This window comes from Orcinus orca, chromosome 10 (assembly GCF_937001465.1).
Source record: "Orcinus orca chromosome 10, mOrcOrc1.1, whole genome shotgun sequence".
NCBI lineage: Eukaryota > Metazoa > Chordata > Mammalia > Artiodactyla > Delphinidae > Orcinus > Orcinus orca.
The window spans coordinates 39,544,859-39,559,842 of record NC_064568.1 but is presented as its reverse complement, the minus strand read 5'-3'; the positions used below and the strand labels follow the sequence as shown (position 1 = coordinate 39,559,842).

The following is a 14,984-nucleotide window of genomic DNA, read 5'->3' as shown; positions in this document are numbered from 1 at the left end:
AACATCCCCACAATGAAACATGCAAGCATTCCTATGCCTCTCTCCTATAGTGAAGGAGGAGCTATCTTTAATTCCAAAATTGACCTTTTCCTCTAAAGTGTGTTTGCGTCCTAGTCCCTCCTGCTTCTCAGGAATTTTAATGATTCTAAATTATATTTATTGTAAACCAATCCGTCTCTAATGACTCTACTTCCTTAGCATTTAAGCATGTTCAAATTATTACTATTCTGAAAAATTCTCTTCTAATCCCATTTTCTTTCCATCTACTGTATCTCTTAACAGACTTGGAAGTAATCCCCATTTATCCACTCTTTCATCCCAAACACTTCTCAGTCCTCTCCAGTCTTTTCTGCACCCACCATTTAGTGGACACTGTTGTTGGAGCCCAGCAATAATATTTTTTAATCCCCCTTTTTGCTCAGTCTTCATTTCTCTTGCAGCCTCAGCAGAATTTGATTACCTTTTTCTTATTCCTATCCTCTCCCCACACTCCTTCAACTGTTTTCCAGCTTCTGTGGTCACCCTCAGCCTTTTGTAGGGTACTTCACCACCACATGCTAGACTGTTTCAGTCCCAGCATTCTCCTGCCTCCCCTCCACTCTGTGCACTCTGTTTGCCAGTCACATCCATTCCCTTCACTTAAATCTCTAGTCATTTCACTCTACTCAGTCACCAAGGATGTCTTCTCTACAATGGCCATATAAGTGGGGACTGAGGGGCACGTGGAGCAAGAAATATTCACAGGTACAGAGCTTTAAGGATTAGATATGAAAAATGGAGGGAAGGAGAGTGCTTCTTCTGGCTGCTTACCGATAGCTGGGGCTCCTGATCAGTCTCTCTTGTCAGTTTGCCTGGTGTTTTCAGCTGGCCTTTGTTTAGCTTTGCGGGGGAGAATGCCGCAACTAAAATATCCCACATGTTGCAACTAAAAAGGACCTGCATGCTACAACTAAAGATTCCACATGCCACAACTAAGACCCGGCACAGCCTAGATAGATAGATATTTAAAAAGAAGAAGAAAAAGAAACCAACCAGTCTCCTCTTGAATGGTGAGTGTGCACGCCATACCGTAATGGGCTGCTGAGAAAATGGGGGTGAGCCTGTCAGTGCAGACAACTGATATGGACTTGTCTGTACAGAGATGAAGAAACAGGTAGCCAAAGGGGAAAATGAGGTTAAAATGATTTTGAAAAATGGGAGACACCAAAACATGTTTGAATTCAAAGGGGAAGGACTCAGTGGAGAAGGGTAAAAGTGCAGTAAAGACTAGACGACCAAAAAAGCAAGGAGATGGGATTCAGAGCAACATGGAAGGACTGGCTTAACAGGAAGCAGGACCCATCCTATGTTGTAACAGGAAGATAGAAGAAGATGGGAGCATATGTAGACATACACTTACAGATTCAGTTGTAAGAAGATTCTCTAAGACTCCTAGGTATCCCACTCTAAACCCACAGGTAGTACGACAGTTATAAATGCTTCAACCCACTGTCTTCCACACAAAGTAAGCTCCCTACCACTCCAGAGCTGCCGCTCTTGCCAAGGTCACAGCGATCTCCATGCTGCCATACTTAGGGGGTACTTTAAGGGCTTCATTATTCTGGACTTCTCAACAGCATTCAACATTGCTTCATTATCTAAACACTCTTTTCTCTTGACTTTCCTGATCCACACACCCTCGGTTTTTTCCTTCCTTCTCTGGCTATTTCTTCATCTCCTTTGTTGGCTTGTGCAAGTATTTGTTTTCATAAGTTCTATATAAATTCAAGGCTCCTCACTACTTTCAGTTTGTAGATTGTCATGGTAATGGCCCCCAATGATTCATACCTCCCACTGTCCATGCCCTATGTGTGGATTCTGGGCTTGGCCATGTGACTTGGCCTTTGTCAATGGGATATCAGCAAACATGACACAAGCAGAAGCGTGATGAGCTTGTGAATGGGGGCCTGCTCTCTTGGAACCTTGAAACAACCATGCTATGAAGCAGCTCAGGATGAAAGACCACATTGGACCCAAATGCTGAATGCAGCCATGTGAGTGAGTCCCAGTGAGCCCAGCAGAATCACCCAGCCAATCCACAGACACATAAGAATGAATCGTTGTTATTGTTGTTGTTTTTTAATATTTATTTATTTGTTTATTTTTGGCTGTGTCAGGTCTTAGTTGTGGCACATGGGATCTTTCACTGCGGCACGCGGGCTCTTTGTTATAGCGCATGGGCTTCTCTCTAGTTGTGGTGTGTGGGCTCTGTAGTTGTGGAGCACGGGCTCCAGAGCACATGGGCTCTGTAGTTTGTGGCACATGGGCTCTCTAGTTGTGGCGCATGGGCTCAGTAGTTGGGGTGCGCGGGCTTAATTGCTGCATGGCATGTGGGATCTTAGTTCCCCGACCAGGGATCAAACCCATCTCCCCTGCATTGGAAGGCAGATTCTTAACCACTGGACCACAGTGACATCTCTAAGTCATTGTTTTAAGCCACAAAATCTTGAGGTGATTTGTCATGCAGCAATAGATAACTGTCATCCTCAGCTACAGCAGAGACATAGCTAGCTTTAGTGGCTTTGTGCAAATCAGAAAAAAAAGTGAGTCATAACAATATGCCTCTACTGGGCAGACATACTTTTGTTCAAACGAAAGGTGCCCCTTCTTCCAGGATGCAGCCCTGTGCCAGGTGCACAGCATGGATTTGAGCCCACAGTCAGCTCCGTCACTGGGTGCCTCATGCACTACATAAGCTGCACACTGTGTGTGAACCTCCTGGGAGATTTCTTCACGATTCTCCCTTTTTTTAAAAAAATTAATTTATTTTATTTATTTATTTTTGGCTGCATTGGGTCTTCGTTGCTGTGCGCAGGCTTTCTCTAGTTGCAGCGAGCGGGGGCTACTCTTCGTTGCAGTGCACAGGCTTCTCATTGTGGTGGCTTCATCTTGTTGTAGAGCACAGGCTCTAGGCGCGTGGGCTTCAGTAGTTGTGGCATGTGGGCTCAGTAGTTGTGGCTCGCGGGCTCTAGAGCACAGGCTCAGTAATTGTGGCGCACGGGCTTAGTTGCTCCGCAGCATGTGGGATCTTCCCGCACCAGGGCTCGAACCTGTGTCCCCTGCGTTGGCAGGCGTATTCTTAACCACTGCGCTACTAGGCAAGTCCCACAATTCTCTCTTTACTTAGCATAGACCAGAAACTTGACTTCAGGACAGATTTAATTATTCCAGTTAGGGATAGAGAGACAGTACATAGAGTAGTGCTCCCAGCCTGCAGGATTCAGTAGAATACTGACTTTTATTAAGGAAAATAGACCAAATGTTGCTAATACGGTCACTGCATTTTTCAGGCAAGTCAGTTAGGCAAGCCCCTCCTTGAAAAAGGATGAACAGTTCTCAGAAAAAAAGGAGCCATCATTCCTCTGAACCACCCATGAACATTCCAGAGAAGAGGTAGATAGAGAGTTAGATTCTAGAAGAGGTAGCAGTGAGGAGCTAGGCTCTTATGCAGGTGGCGGTGCCCAGCAGAGATGGCACAATAAGCCCCAGGCCTCCCTGGTCCTAGGAGAATGCTCTGGACCAGAGGTCTGCGAGAAAAGGCTGGGCAACACCATCACTCTTCACAGACCAACAGGCCTGCGTCAGGTTGGCCCTGGGCCTCCTGTTCCAGCTGCAAAGTGGATGCCTCCCTCTGGATTGTAGCGCACAGGGCCACAGCGCAACTGGGGCTCCTCTTCCTCATACCAGCGCTGTTCACTGAAGTCGGGAAAGAAGGCTGCGATCTCTCTACTGGCTGAAACCACAGAGTCTGTAAGGGGAGGTAAAAAAGAGAAGGGGTTCTCATAGGGAGTTTAGGATGGAGGCAAGAGGCAATGATAATCAGGTTCAGAAACCAGAGCCTATACTTCTCCTGCCCCTAAGTCCTGGGGCCGCATCTGCTGAGGTGGCCACAAAGGGCCAGAAACACAACTGGGAAGAAAGCTCACTGAGGGACCTGGCTCTCAACCCCACCATATGCCTGCCCACCAACCTCAAACCAGCTTCGCTTATTAAATACAGTGGACACAGGAGGCAGACTCACCTGAGCCATGGGTTGTATTACGGGTGTCAGTGAGGCCGAAACTCCCACGAATTGAATCTGGGGCCACGTGGCGTGCTCGAAACACTCTGGTGGGTCCCATCACTGTCCTCCAGAGCTGGATGGCATCCTTGTGGGCGAGGATGTAGGCTCGGATTGGCCCACTGTGAATAAATGGAGCACACGTCAGGAATCTGGCTATCGGGTCCAGGAGGGCATACCATGAGTAGAGCACAAATAAAGGCACACTGGACATCCTGAGAGTCTCCTTGCCTTTCTAGTTGAGTGCCAATACTGCTTCAAATAAAAGGTGATGGAAGCCCACTGCGGATGATCAAGAAAGGCCACAGGGATCAGAAGAGTTGCTAGGCAGCATTCAACAATACTCTTCTACAGCCCCTGGAGCAGTTAACTACCATGGGACAAGTGGCCACAAGGTCAGTGTTGGCCCAAGCCCATGTTTCTTCAGACACTTGACACTGGTTACAAGTTTAAAGAGTGGCAAATAAAATTAACAAATCTATTTAGGGGGCAGGGGAAATAAGTCTCAGTGGATGAAGATGTTATAACCAAAATGAGAAATACCTGGCCATGAACTCCACCAGCCGCTGATAGAAAAAACGCCCTGCAAAGAGAGTACCTTCATCAAGACACTGGTGCCAAGAGAACTTTTTATACTTCTGACTCCCTATTTGGAATGATAAAAACTGTTTTAGAGAAAAGAACAAGGACCTTGGCGTCTGACATACCTGGGTCTGAATCCAGGCTCTCCAACTTGCAACCTGTGTAGTTTCGGGTAAATCATTAACTTCCCTAATTTAGTTTTCTAATTTGTGTGCTGGGGACATAACAATACCTACTTCATGGGGTTGCTGGGGACTTAAAAGAAATCATGAGCCTTTGGACAATGTCTGACAGAGTAAATTGGTAACTAGTGATAGTATCAGGACATAAAACTAAGTTACTTGTTGGGACCATGACGTAGAACCCTCCTAGAAAACATTTAAAAAATACTGATAATCATGAAAAGTTTGTGTATAAACTAAGATTTTAGAAGACTGGCTGCAATTTTACAGTTCGTAGGTCAGAGAGAGCCTGACATTGTGTGGCCAGGTAAAATCTCTCTTGTGATAGAGAAGCCTCCCACTCAAGAGGACTGTTGGTCCTACCTTCATGCTCTTGGTAAAACTTCTGGCAATCTTCCTTTCTCCACAGAAGTTCTCTCATTCGTACAATAAGGAACTTGTTGCTCAGAATCTGCTGATGAACAGCCTGGATAAACACCACCCCAAAGATAAAAGTCAGTCAAAGGGACCATTTGAGTGAATGGGAGACCCAGGCAGACCAAAAGAACCCTGAGGACCCTTCAGAGCCTAGGACTTGAGGGTCTGTCCCATTGGTGGGTCAAAAGAAAAGAGACGCCCTGTTGCAGTCTTGAAGATGGAGTGAGCCATGTGATGAGGAATGTGAGTGGACTCTGAAAATGGTAGGCCCCACCTGAAGGCCGGCAAGGACATGGGGGTCTATCTCAGTCCTATAACCACAGAAACCAAATTCTGCCAACCTGAATGAGTATCAAAGTGGATTCTTCCCCAGACCCTTCAGATAAGGGCCCAGTCAGCCAATACCTGGAATTTGGCTTTGTGAAACTCTAAGGAGAGAACCCAGCCCTCAGCCAAACCTACTGGACCTCTAAATTCTAGAACTGTGAGATAATGAGTGTTGTTTTAAGCTGCTAAGTTTGTGGTAATTTGTTACACATTAGTAGAGAACTAATATACGTACATTGTCTTGAGGTTTGGTTTTTATTATTGTATTGGATCCTTTTTTATATTTTATATCTGTCCCAATTCTCCAGTAGATTTTTAATGTATATTTATTTTTGGCTGTGTTGGGTCTTCGTTTCTGTGTGAGGGCTTTCTCTAGTTGTGGCAAGCGGGGGCCACTCACTAATCGCGGCCTCTCTTGTTGCGGAGCACAGGCTCCAGACACGCAGGCTCAGTAGTTGTGGCTCACGGGCCCAGTTGCTCCGCGGCATGTGGGATCTTCCCGGACCAGGGCTCGAACCCGTGTCCCCTGCATTGGCAGGCAGATTCTCAACCACTGCGCCACCAGGGAAGCCCTCCAGTAGATTTTTAATCTCCTTATGGTCAGAGTCATGGCTTCTAACTTTGCCTCCACACCATCTAGCACAGGACTGTGTTGTCAGTCTTCGCAAATGGCCCTATGGCACCTGAAACAAAAGCAATGCCTCTGACATACAGTAGAGTCTTAGGACTTGTTCTTACCTCCAGAATCAGTGGGTGAGCAACTGCATCAGGCTTGATCAGAGCCAGAGTAAGCTGGAGAGCCTGAGGGCTCCGTAATATCGAGGTCATCTCCCTCCTGCCATCAGAGAGTCAGATAAGAGACCCGTCAGTGCTGCACTCCCCACCCTTCCTATTCTGGAGCCGAGCAGTTTTGCAAGTCAACCAGGGCTCTCACTCTTACACTGATAAAGCACCCGATAGTTACTTAGTATTTAATTTGCCCATTTGGGTTCATGGAGCTGAGGGAAGGGAGTGGTAGAGGGGCCATTCAAGTTGCCCAGTGGAGCACATAATCTGGTTAGTGCAACTGTAAACCTGCGAAAGAGTGACCCATTCAGAAGTTCAAGTTTAAACACGACCTGTCTCTGGCGATACTCCTGTCCCTTCCTTTCTTTTGTGTTTTACTGAGGATTTACAATTTACATTCCTAAAGAGCAGCCACAAGGGTACAATAACTGTTCCCACAGTGCCCTCCCATCAATTATAGAATTTGAAGATTGGATGGACAAGAATTGGGATCTTGCCAGGATACACCCCAAAAAGTCTGTTGGATACATACCATTTCTTACCTAATCTTACAGATAAGTCAGGATCTATCACGCCCAAATCAAACCCTTTAATACACTCAGCTGTCCTCAATGGCAGGGTTTGCAGACATGCAACTCCAAGGTCAAAGACAAGTTGTAATCATTTTGTATCTGAAGCAGCTAAAACTGCCTGGCACAAAGGTGCTTAATCAATTTTATTGACTAAATGAACCTATACAGTCTTATTCTATTCATCTTCAGAGAAAAGAACAAGACACTATTTCTAGTGTCTAATCATGATGGTGTAAGAGCTTAATAAATAATTGTGAAGATGATATAAAGAACATAAAAGTATTTTATAAACTGGACTAAGAAAACTTGAGATCTCTTCCAACTTTGAAATTCTATTTACATGTAAGAAATTGATCATCTCTGCAGGACTAAGGTGTCAAAGATTATCTGGTGGAACCCCTAAATTTGCCAACAAATACAGAGAAGGCTTCCATGAACACACAGGGACAGAGTCTGGACAACTGTCTCTTTATTCTTAGCCCACAAGTAGCCTGACAATCACATTAAAAGCAGTGCTGGGGGCTTCCCTGGTGGCGCAGTGGTTGAGAGTCCGCCTGCCGATGCAGGGGACACGGGTTCGTGCCCCGGTCCGGGAAGATCCCACATTCCACGGAGCGGCTAGGCCCGTGAGCCATGGCCGCTGAGCCTGCGCGTCCGGAGCCTGTGCTCCGCAATGGGAGGGGCCACAACAGTGAGAGGCCCGTGTACCGCAAAGAAAAAAAAAAAAAAGCAGTGCTAGGGTCTGGCCCAAACGGAGAAACTGTGCCAAGGTCTCTCCTATTCATGTCCCTTCTACAGCATTCAGCTTGATGCTCTACTCAATCCACAAAGCTAAGCACAGTCTAACCAGTACAAGATCAGCCAACCCAGTTTCCCTAACATCCCAGGTGGTGAGTAACCCAAAAGCGAGCAGAACCTTTGCCATATATCTAGGGAGCGACACCCTTGGCACCTCCCCTTCCTCACCCTCCATATCCATGATATCATTGAGTTCTGGCAATTTTACCTAGCCAGTGTATCTCAAATCCGTACAATTCTCTCCTTCTTAACTGCCACCACCACAGTCCAAGACATCATCAACCCCCTCTGGACTTGTGCAACAGCCTCTTCAGTGGTCTCCCAGTTTCTACTCTTGCTACCCTCTACAATCTGTTCTCCACATAGCAGCCACAGTGAACTAAAAATGCAAATCTAGTCATATCATTTCCCTCCTTAACCCTTCAAAGTGTACCCTGCTTTTATGATAAAACCCCAAAGCCTTATCATGTCCTACTAGGCTTTGCATGATCTTATCCCTGCATACCTCTCTAGCCTCATCTGGAACTCCACACTCCTTAACTTGCTTTTGTTCCAGCCTCACGGGCCTTACAGCTCCAAGACATTCTGGCCTGACAGCCTTTGCCTGAGAAGTTTTCACAGTCCAGAAAGTGCTTCCTCTGGTTACCTCCTACTCACCCACTAGATCTTAGTTCACTTCCCCTGTTATACATTCTCATGGCTCCTTTCACGTTTTCTTCAGTTAGCTCTTCCCAACCAGAAGGTCAGCTCTATGAAAGCAGGGATCTGTTTCGCTCACCATCGTATCCTCTGTACTTATGCAGAGTGCCTAGCACATAGATGGTTCTCAACAGTATTTGCTGAATGAATCAATGAATGAATCTGATTCAGCTATTCCAAGACCAGAATGCTAGGGGCTATCCAGCGGAGGACATGGTTCCTTTCTTAATGCCAGCTAAGTTATGCCTGTCTTGGACCTTGGTTTACAACAAATGTTAACAGGTCGAGAAACTTGCTCAACATAAAAGTCACTCGATTAGAGAATTATAAATTTTAGAAATTGCCTGGGCGTTTGCCCCCACAACAGAGGCGCCTATTCTGCTTCCTGGAAGGCGCCAGTCATGCCTCTCATCCTCCCAAGCGTGTCGGAGACCTGCAACCCGTCAACTCGGCTTTCTGCTTCCAACACCTGAAGCCCCGCCCCCCAGACTCACAGCCTCAGCTCTAGATACCGCCCTCTTCCCCACCCTGCTCTTCCATTTCTCTGGGCCTGCAGCTGCGCGACCCAGGCCCCTTGTACCGAGACCTAAGGCCACGCTAGATTCTGAGCTATTCGGAGCCCCAGTGTGCTGGAGTTCGGGTCCGAGTCACCTGATCCTCCCGCCGCGCAGGCCGGCCACCAGGCACTGCGATAGCTAGCCTTCGGTACAAGCGGGGTCCTTCAGGCATTCGGCCGGGCAGCCTGCCTCAGGGTCCTTGCCCGGTGAGGCGGAGTGCCCCCCAATCCAGGAGGCCCTGCAGCAGGAAGGCCCGCCTTCTGGTGGCCCTTGCGTCTCTCCCGCACTTGGTCCGAGCCTGGCTCGGGCGGCCCCAGGCGGAAGGGAGGGCCAGGCCCACTTGGTCCGAGCCTGGCTCGGGCGGCCCCAGGCGGAAGGGAGGGCCAGGCCTGTGGCCCTGCTCCGGGAGGTGGCTCAGAGAGGACAGGATGGGCGTTTCAAGGTGGCAGCCCGGTAGAGAACATGCGCGCCAGCGGGGCCGCCGGAGTGGGCCTGGCCCCACTCGATCTCTCTTTTATTCTTTGTCTGAGGTAGTGCCTGGCACATGGTTGGTGCCCAGTATTTGTCGGAGGGACGCGGGAGACAAAAAACTTGTATGCGCTGAATCGCAAGTTCAGAGGCAGCCATTGAATCCTCTTGCACTGTTGGTGGGAATGTAAATTGATACGTCCACTATGGAGAGCAGCATGGAGGTTCCTTAAAAAACTCAAAATAGAACCACCATACGACCCAGCAATCCCACTACTGGGCATATACCCTGAGAAAACCATAATTCAAAAAGAGTCATGTACCAAAATGTTCATTGCAGCTCTGTTTACAATAGCCAGGACATGGAAGCAACCTAAGTGTCCATCAACAGATGAACGGATAAAGAAGATGTGGCACATATATACAATGGAATATTACTCAACCATAAAAAGAAACAAAATTGAGTTATTTGTAGTGAGGTGGATGGACCTAGAGTCTGTCATACAGAATGAAGTTAAGTCAGAAAGAGAAAAACAAATACTGTATGCTAACACATATATATAGAATCCCCCCCCCCAAAAATGGTCATGAAGAACCTAGGGGCAAGACGAGAATAAAGACGCAGACCTACTAGAAAATGGATTTGAGGATACGGGGAGGGGGAATGGTAAGCTGGGACAAAGTGAGAGAGTGTCATGGACATATATACACTACTAAACGTAAAATAGATAGCTAGTGGGAAGCAGCCGCATAGCACAGGGAGATCAGCTCGGTGCTTTGTGACCACCTAGAGGGGTGGGATAGGGAGGATGGGAGGGAGGATGGGAGGGAGGATGGGAGGGAGGGAGACGCAAGAGGGAAGAGGTATGGGGACATATGTATATGTATAACCGATTCACTTTGTTATAAAGCAGAAACTAACACACCATTGTAAAGCAAGTATACTCCAATAAAGATGTTTAAAAAAGTGTTTGAGCACAGAGGGATATGTGGATGCGAAGGAGCATAGCTAATATGGGGGTGGTGAGGGAGGATTCTTGGTTGGAAAGCAGGTGTACATAGAGCATGAGGGAAACTAGTCATAAGGCCCTTGAACATGTCGCTAAGGAATTTGGGGTAGGGTGTGGGGTGGGGTTACCATGGAGTCCACTGAAGCAGTCCAGGGTGAGGGGATGAGAACTGAGGGTATTCGTGGTGTGTTGTATAATGTATGGAGAGGGTGATGACAGTGGGTATGGAGAAGGGACAGTGTGGCAGGTTGAATAAGGGTGGTACTTTTTTTTTCTTGGAGAGAATCACTGAATTTGAGAAGAGTGAAAACAAACTATAAATGTCATCAATTAAAAAACATTTTTTTAAACTGATTTTGTGCCTGCATGTACATGTGTTGCACTCCTGGAATGTTGGAAGGAGGGTCTGTGGTTCTGGCAGCTTGTTTCCACAAGGTGTCTTTGGGAGAGTCCATTTCTTACCTGTCTGGCTGGTGAAGAAGGCACATGTCCATTGCTGCATTTAGAGGATGAGAGTAAACTTACCAAGTCCCACTAACCCAACATTTAGTTTTAGCCTTTTTTCCCAAATGCACAGGGTCTAACTTTGTTTCCCACCTTGATCTTCATTTACATGCCTTTGGGCTATAGAGATTTTGCTGATTTTTAGGCCATGGCCATTAATTCACCTTTGTGTCTCTCTGTCTTACACACACTGTAGAAGGTTTTAGTTCCATATTTTATAGTTGCTTTGACCATCCTCAAGAGTAAGCCTATGTTATGAAAGTACGGGCAGATGTGATTTTAGGGGGAGACTCAATAAATAACACCCTTTTTCTAAACCGGGGCTCATAACTAACGGAAATAGAGGAACGGCAGGCAGGTGGAGACTAAATGTCAACTTTATACTGATGGAGCTGTTGAGGAATATAACTTAGTGTGAGAACCTAATGCACCTGCCTTCTAACCGTGTGCTACCCAAGTTCAATACCTAGTCTCTTATAAGCCTCACTTAAAACAACAGCAACAACAAAATCTAAATAGTTGACGGGACCTATAAAATTATCACAGCATTCCCTCACATTCACAAAATTACTCCCCAGCCCCTAGCAGATATAGCAGGGAAAATTTTGTCCCTAGAAACCTGTCAAAAGATACTCAGTTATATCTGTGGGAAGGTGAATAAGCTGGAAAATTCTTGATTCAGTTTTGCTGGGACTGAAGTAATTCTGTACCAGTTATGACTCTGAACTTGTAAGTTTGAACTCAGTTGGGAGAATCACCCATTAAGAGGTTAATTATGACTTACGTTCATTGTATCCAGAGGGACATCTACCTGTGTCTAGTCTTGTCTCTAGATAGTGGTATTTAAGACAATGCTGCCTTCGTGCAGTGTTAATTTACAGTCGTAGCAGCAGCCCCAACCAGGTCTTCTTTGAGATTTTTGAGATGTCTTTCTTTTTCATCCAGCATATTTAAATTACTTAATACCATTTCCCCTTTGGGTCCTGTGTTTCTGGCACCCCAGGACCGCCTTGAGGGTGGGCTCTAATGACACAGCTTCCCTAGCCCCCTGTGAGCAGTCCTCAGAGGCCACTGCCTTCTGCTGTGGAGTAGCTCATGCCCAGGACACCTGTCTCCTGTGGGGGGCTGGGGGGTGGAGTTCCTTTATCCGGCATGTTTCAGTTGAGACTCATTCTCATTTTTTTTACCTGAATCTGCTGTCCTGAAGTTTGTTCTTCCAGGGACCCAGTGAGAATCAAAACCTTTGCTATGTTTTCCTCAAGATACTGTCCTCATCTTCTGAATGTGTCAGGTGAGGAGTAGCATTGCTTATAGGCACTTCTCTTTGAGGGTTTTTCTCTCTACTGTCCCTGTACTCCTTTCCAGAAGGCTCATTGAGTTTCTAACATTTTATTGTTGGAGAGAAGGAAGACCCATAGGGCTGGCCCTTTGCTGGACTGTGGATGGTGGGGAGGAAATGCAATTTGCCTCTCAGCTGTTTTCCGAGATGTCAACTTTCTCTTAAGAAAATATCTCTTCCATTGTTTTCATTCTTGCACTGCTCCTAATCTGATATGGCAGGTTTCTAAAGCTCTGCCTTTCTTCCTGAACATATGTGATTCTTTGAGACAATGTTCAGGCCTAGGTTTTTCTCATTATCTTTTCAACTTCTGTGGCTATAGTCATCTCATTGAATGTTTTTTCTACTTTAGTCTAAGAAGATGGCATGTTTTGGTGGTAACAGGGCACTGTTTCTTTTTTGTTATAAATAAAACCTACCACTCTTTTACAATTGAAGCTGCAGTGTAAATCTCAGAACTGTAAAACCATGGCCAGAGTTTTTGAAAAACAGACCATCAGGCGGCGAGTGACCCTTAATCCATGTCGGAAAAAAATGCATGCGTTCCTCCAATTTTGTCCTTTGGCCTTGAGTATGGCTGAGAACATAAGGGATGGAATCTGGGACAACCTTTCCATGCTGCCTGCTAGGCTGGTACTGAAGTTCGGAGCTTACACACTTGTGTTCTTAGCATATGTGGAACTTAATTGTGACTTAAAGCCCCTGGCCTGTCGAACCAGCTAAAAATCATAGTAAAGGGCCAAATAATTGTTTTGCCTCTGATGTCTAAAAGGCCTGTAGAGGGAAAGACTTCCCCACAGTCAAATCTGTGCCTCAGCAAGGCTGCTTCACTGAGATCCCCTCTGGTGCTCAGGGTCTGCAGATGCCCCACAAGGCTATGGGTGTGTGCTAATGAAACCGTGTGAAACCGTGCACCTCAGATTGGGACTTGAACCCACGTGCTGGGACTCAAACCCAGCCTAAATCCAGAATGGGACATGCGGCCAGGACTCGAACCCGGCCAAAACCCTGATTGGGACTTGAACCCATGCAGCCGGCCAAAACCCACAGTCTTCCAACTGAGATCACACACCTGGTTTCAGGACTTAATGAAGCTCAGGTTCTTGATGTCTCATCGCAGAAAGAATTCAGTGAGAGACAAAATGATAGGTAATAAGTGGATTTATTTAGAGAGAAACACTCCACGGACAAGAGTGTGGGCCATCTCAGAAGGTGAGAAAGGCACCAGACTATGGGGTTGTCAGTTTTTATAGGGGTGGGTAATTTCATAGGCTAATGAGTGGGAGGAATATTCCAGCTATTTCAGGAAGGGGTGGGGATTTCTAGGAATTGGGCCACGCCCACTTTTTGATCCTTTTGGTGGGTCTTGGAACTGTCGTGGCACCTGTGGGTGTGTCATTTAGCTTGCTGCTGTGTTACAGTGAGCATACACAGAGGCTCAAGGTCCAGTGGAAGTTGACTTGCCCTCCATCTTGGACCCATTTGGCTCTAATCAGTTTATGTCATGTCCTCGGGCTATGTCATTCTTTTGAAGGTTGTGCCCTGCCTCCTTCCCTCCTGTTTCACTAAGGCCAAGGCCAGTGTTGGCCTTACATTCAACATGGCTAACTTGAAAAGCATTTGCAGTGCCTCAAATACTGGTCCCATCATAGCCTCAACTTACATGTGATGTTGTGATCCCCACATTTCCTTACCTGGTCTATGTTTTTTACATTCTCTGCCAAATCATCAGATCCTAACATTCCTTTGAATAAATCTTATTCCTCCACCCCTGCCACGGGCAGCGCCTACTCCTGTAAAACTTGCGACACAGAGTAGCAGAATCTGTGGCTAAGTGGTCCTCGAAATAAGGGAGGAGGAAGGAGCCATGCTACAATTGCCTGGCTCTCTGTCCCTGAAGCTTCAGCCAGGAGAGCAGAGGTGTGCCAAGAGGCCAGGAGTGTTCAGGGGAAATCCTTCCTCGTGGACCCAGGGGATCAGGCCAAGAAGCATTTATTTTCTAATAGTAATAGTATGAAAATAACATACAGACAAGTTGCAACCGGTATGTTTGGGAATTAGTCAAAAGCTTGACTTCAAGAAGAAAATAATTTCAGTTTGGGATGTGGTGAGTTTGCAGTGATAGTACATTCAAGCAGAACTAGCTTGTTGGTGATTGAGTAAGGTTAGGTTTAGGAGTTGTCAAAGAGGGGATGGTTGGAAATATGTGTGGACTTAAAAATTATTCACAACCTAAAAGTTATGTTTCATTCGGTAGGAATTTTTAGGACCTCAAGCCCAGGAGGCAGCATCTCAAGTAACCCTGAGAAAACTGCTCCAAGGAGGCGAGGCAGGGAGCCAGGTTATATAGACGTTTTGTAACAAAGGGCAGGTAGTCAGGAAAATCAAAACATTATTGTTAATTAAAGAAAACCAGATATCCCAAGTTAAGGAATTTAGCGCTTTTCTATGTACAGGAAGATGCAAGAGTCTGGGCTCACTGAAATCATACCTGTGATACGCACCTCAGCTATCTGGGGCTAGTATCCTGTATTTTCACATCCTGAGTTCCCTCAGAGCTCACCAGCTCTCAGGAGGGCTGCAAGTGCAGATGACTGTGACATCCTTTGTTTACTGATATGGCAGGAAATATTCCATTTCTCAT

General features: G+C 46.4%; 1 protein-coding gene across 3 annotated transcripts; it reads right to left on the bottom strand.

Moving 5' to 3' along the window:
• Positions 1 to 3,258: 3,258 nt before the first annotated feature.
• NME6 (NME/NM23 nucleoside diphosphate kinase 6) lies at positions 3,259 to 9,252 on the bottom strand. 3 transcript variants are annotated; one of them, XM_004283890.4, is made up of 6 exons: positions 9,114 to 9,252; positions 6,346 to 6,442; positions 5,227 to 5,329; positions 4,643 to 4,682; positions 4,061 to 4,221; positions 3,259 to 3,787 (listed from the first exon to the last, which is right to left on the bottom strand). In XM_004283890.4, exons 2-6 carry the CDS (start codon positions 6,433 to 6,435, stop codon positions 3,621 to 3,623), a joined length of 561 nt encoding a protein of 186 aa, XP_004283938.1. In that variant the 5' UTR covers positions 6,436 to 6,442; positions 9,114 to 9,252; the 3' UTR covers positions 3,259 to 3,620. The 3 variants fall into 3 exon arrangements, with proteins under 3 accessions (XP_004283938.1, XP_033268916.1, XP_049572166.1); XM_033413025.2 differs by having other exon boundaries at positions 6,936 to 9,144; XM_049716209.1 differs by having other exon boundaries at positions 8,269 to 9,144.
• Between the last annotated feature and the right edge of the window lie 5,732 nt (positions 9,253 to 14,984).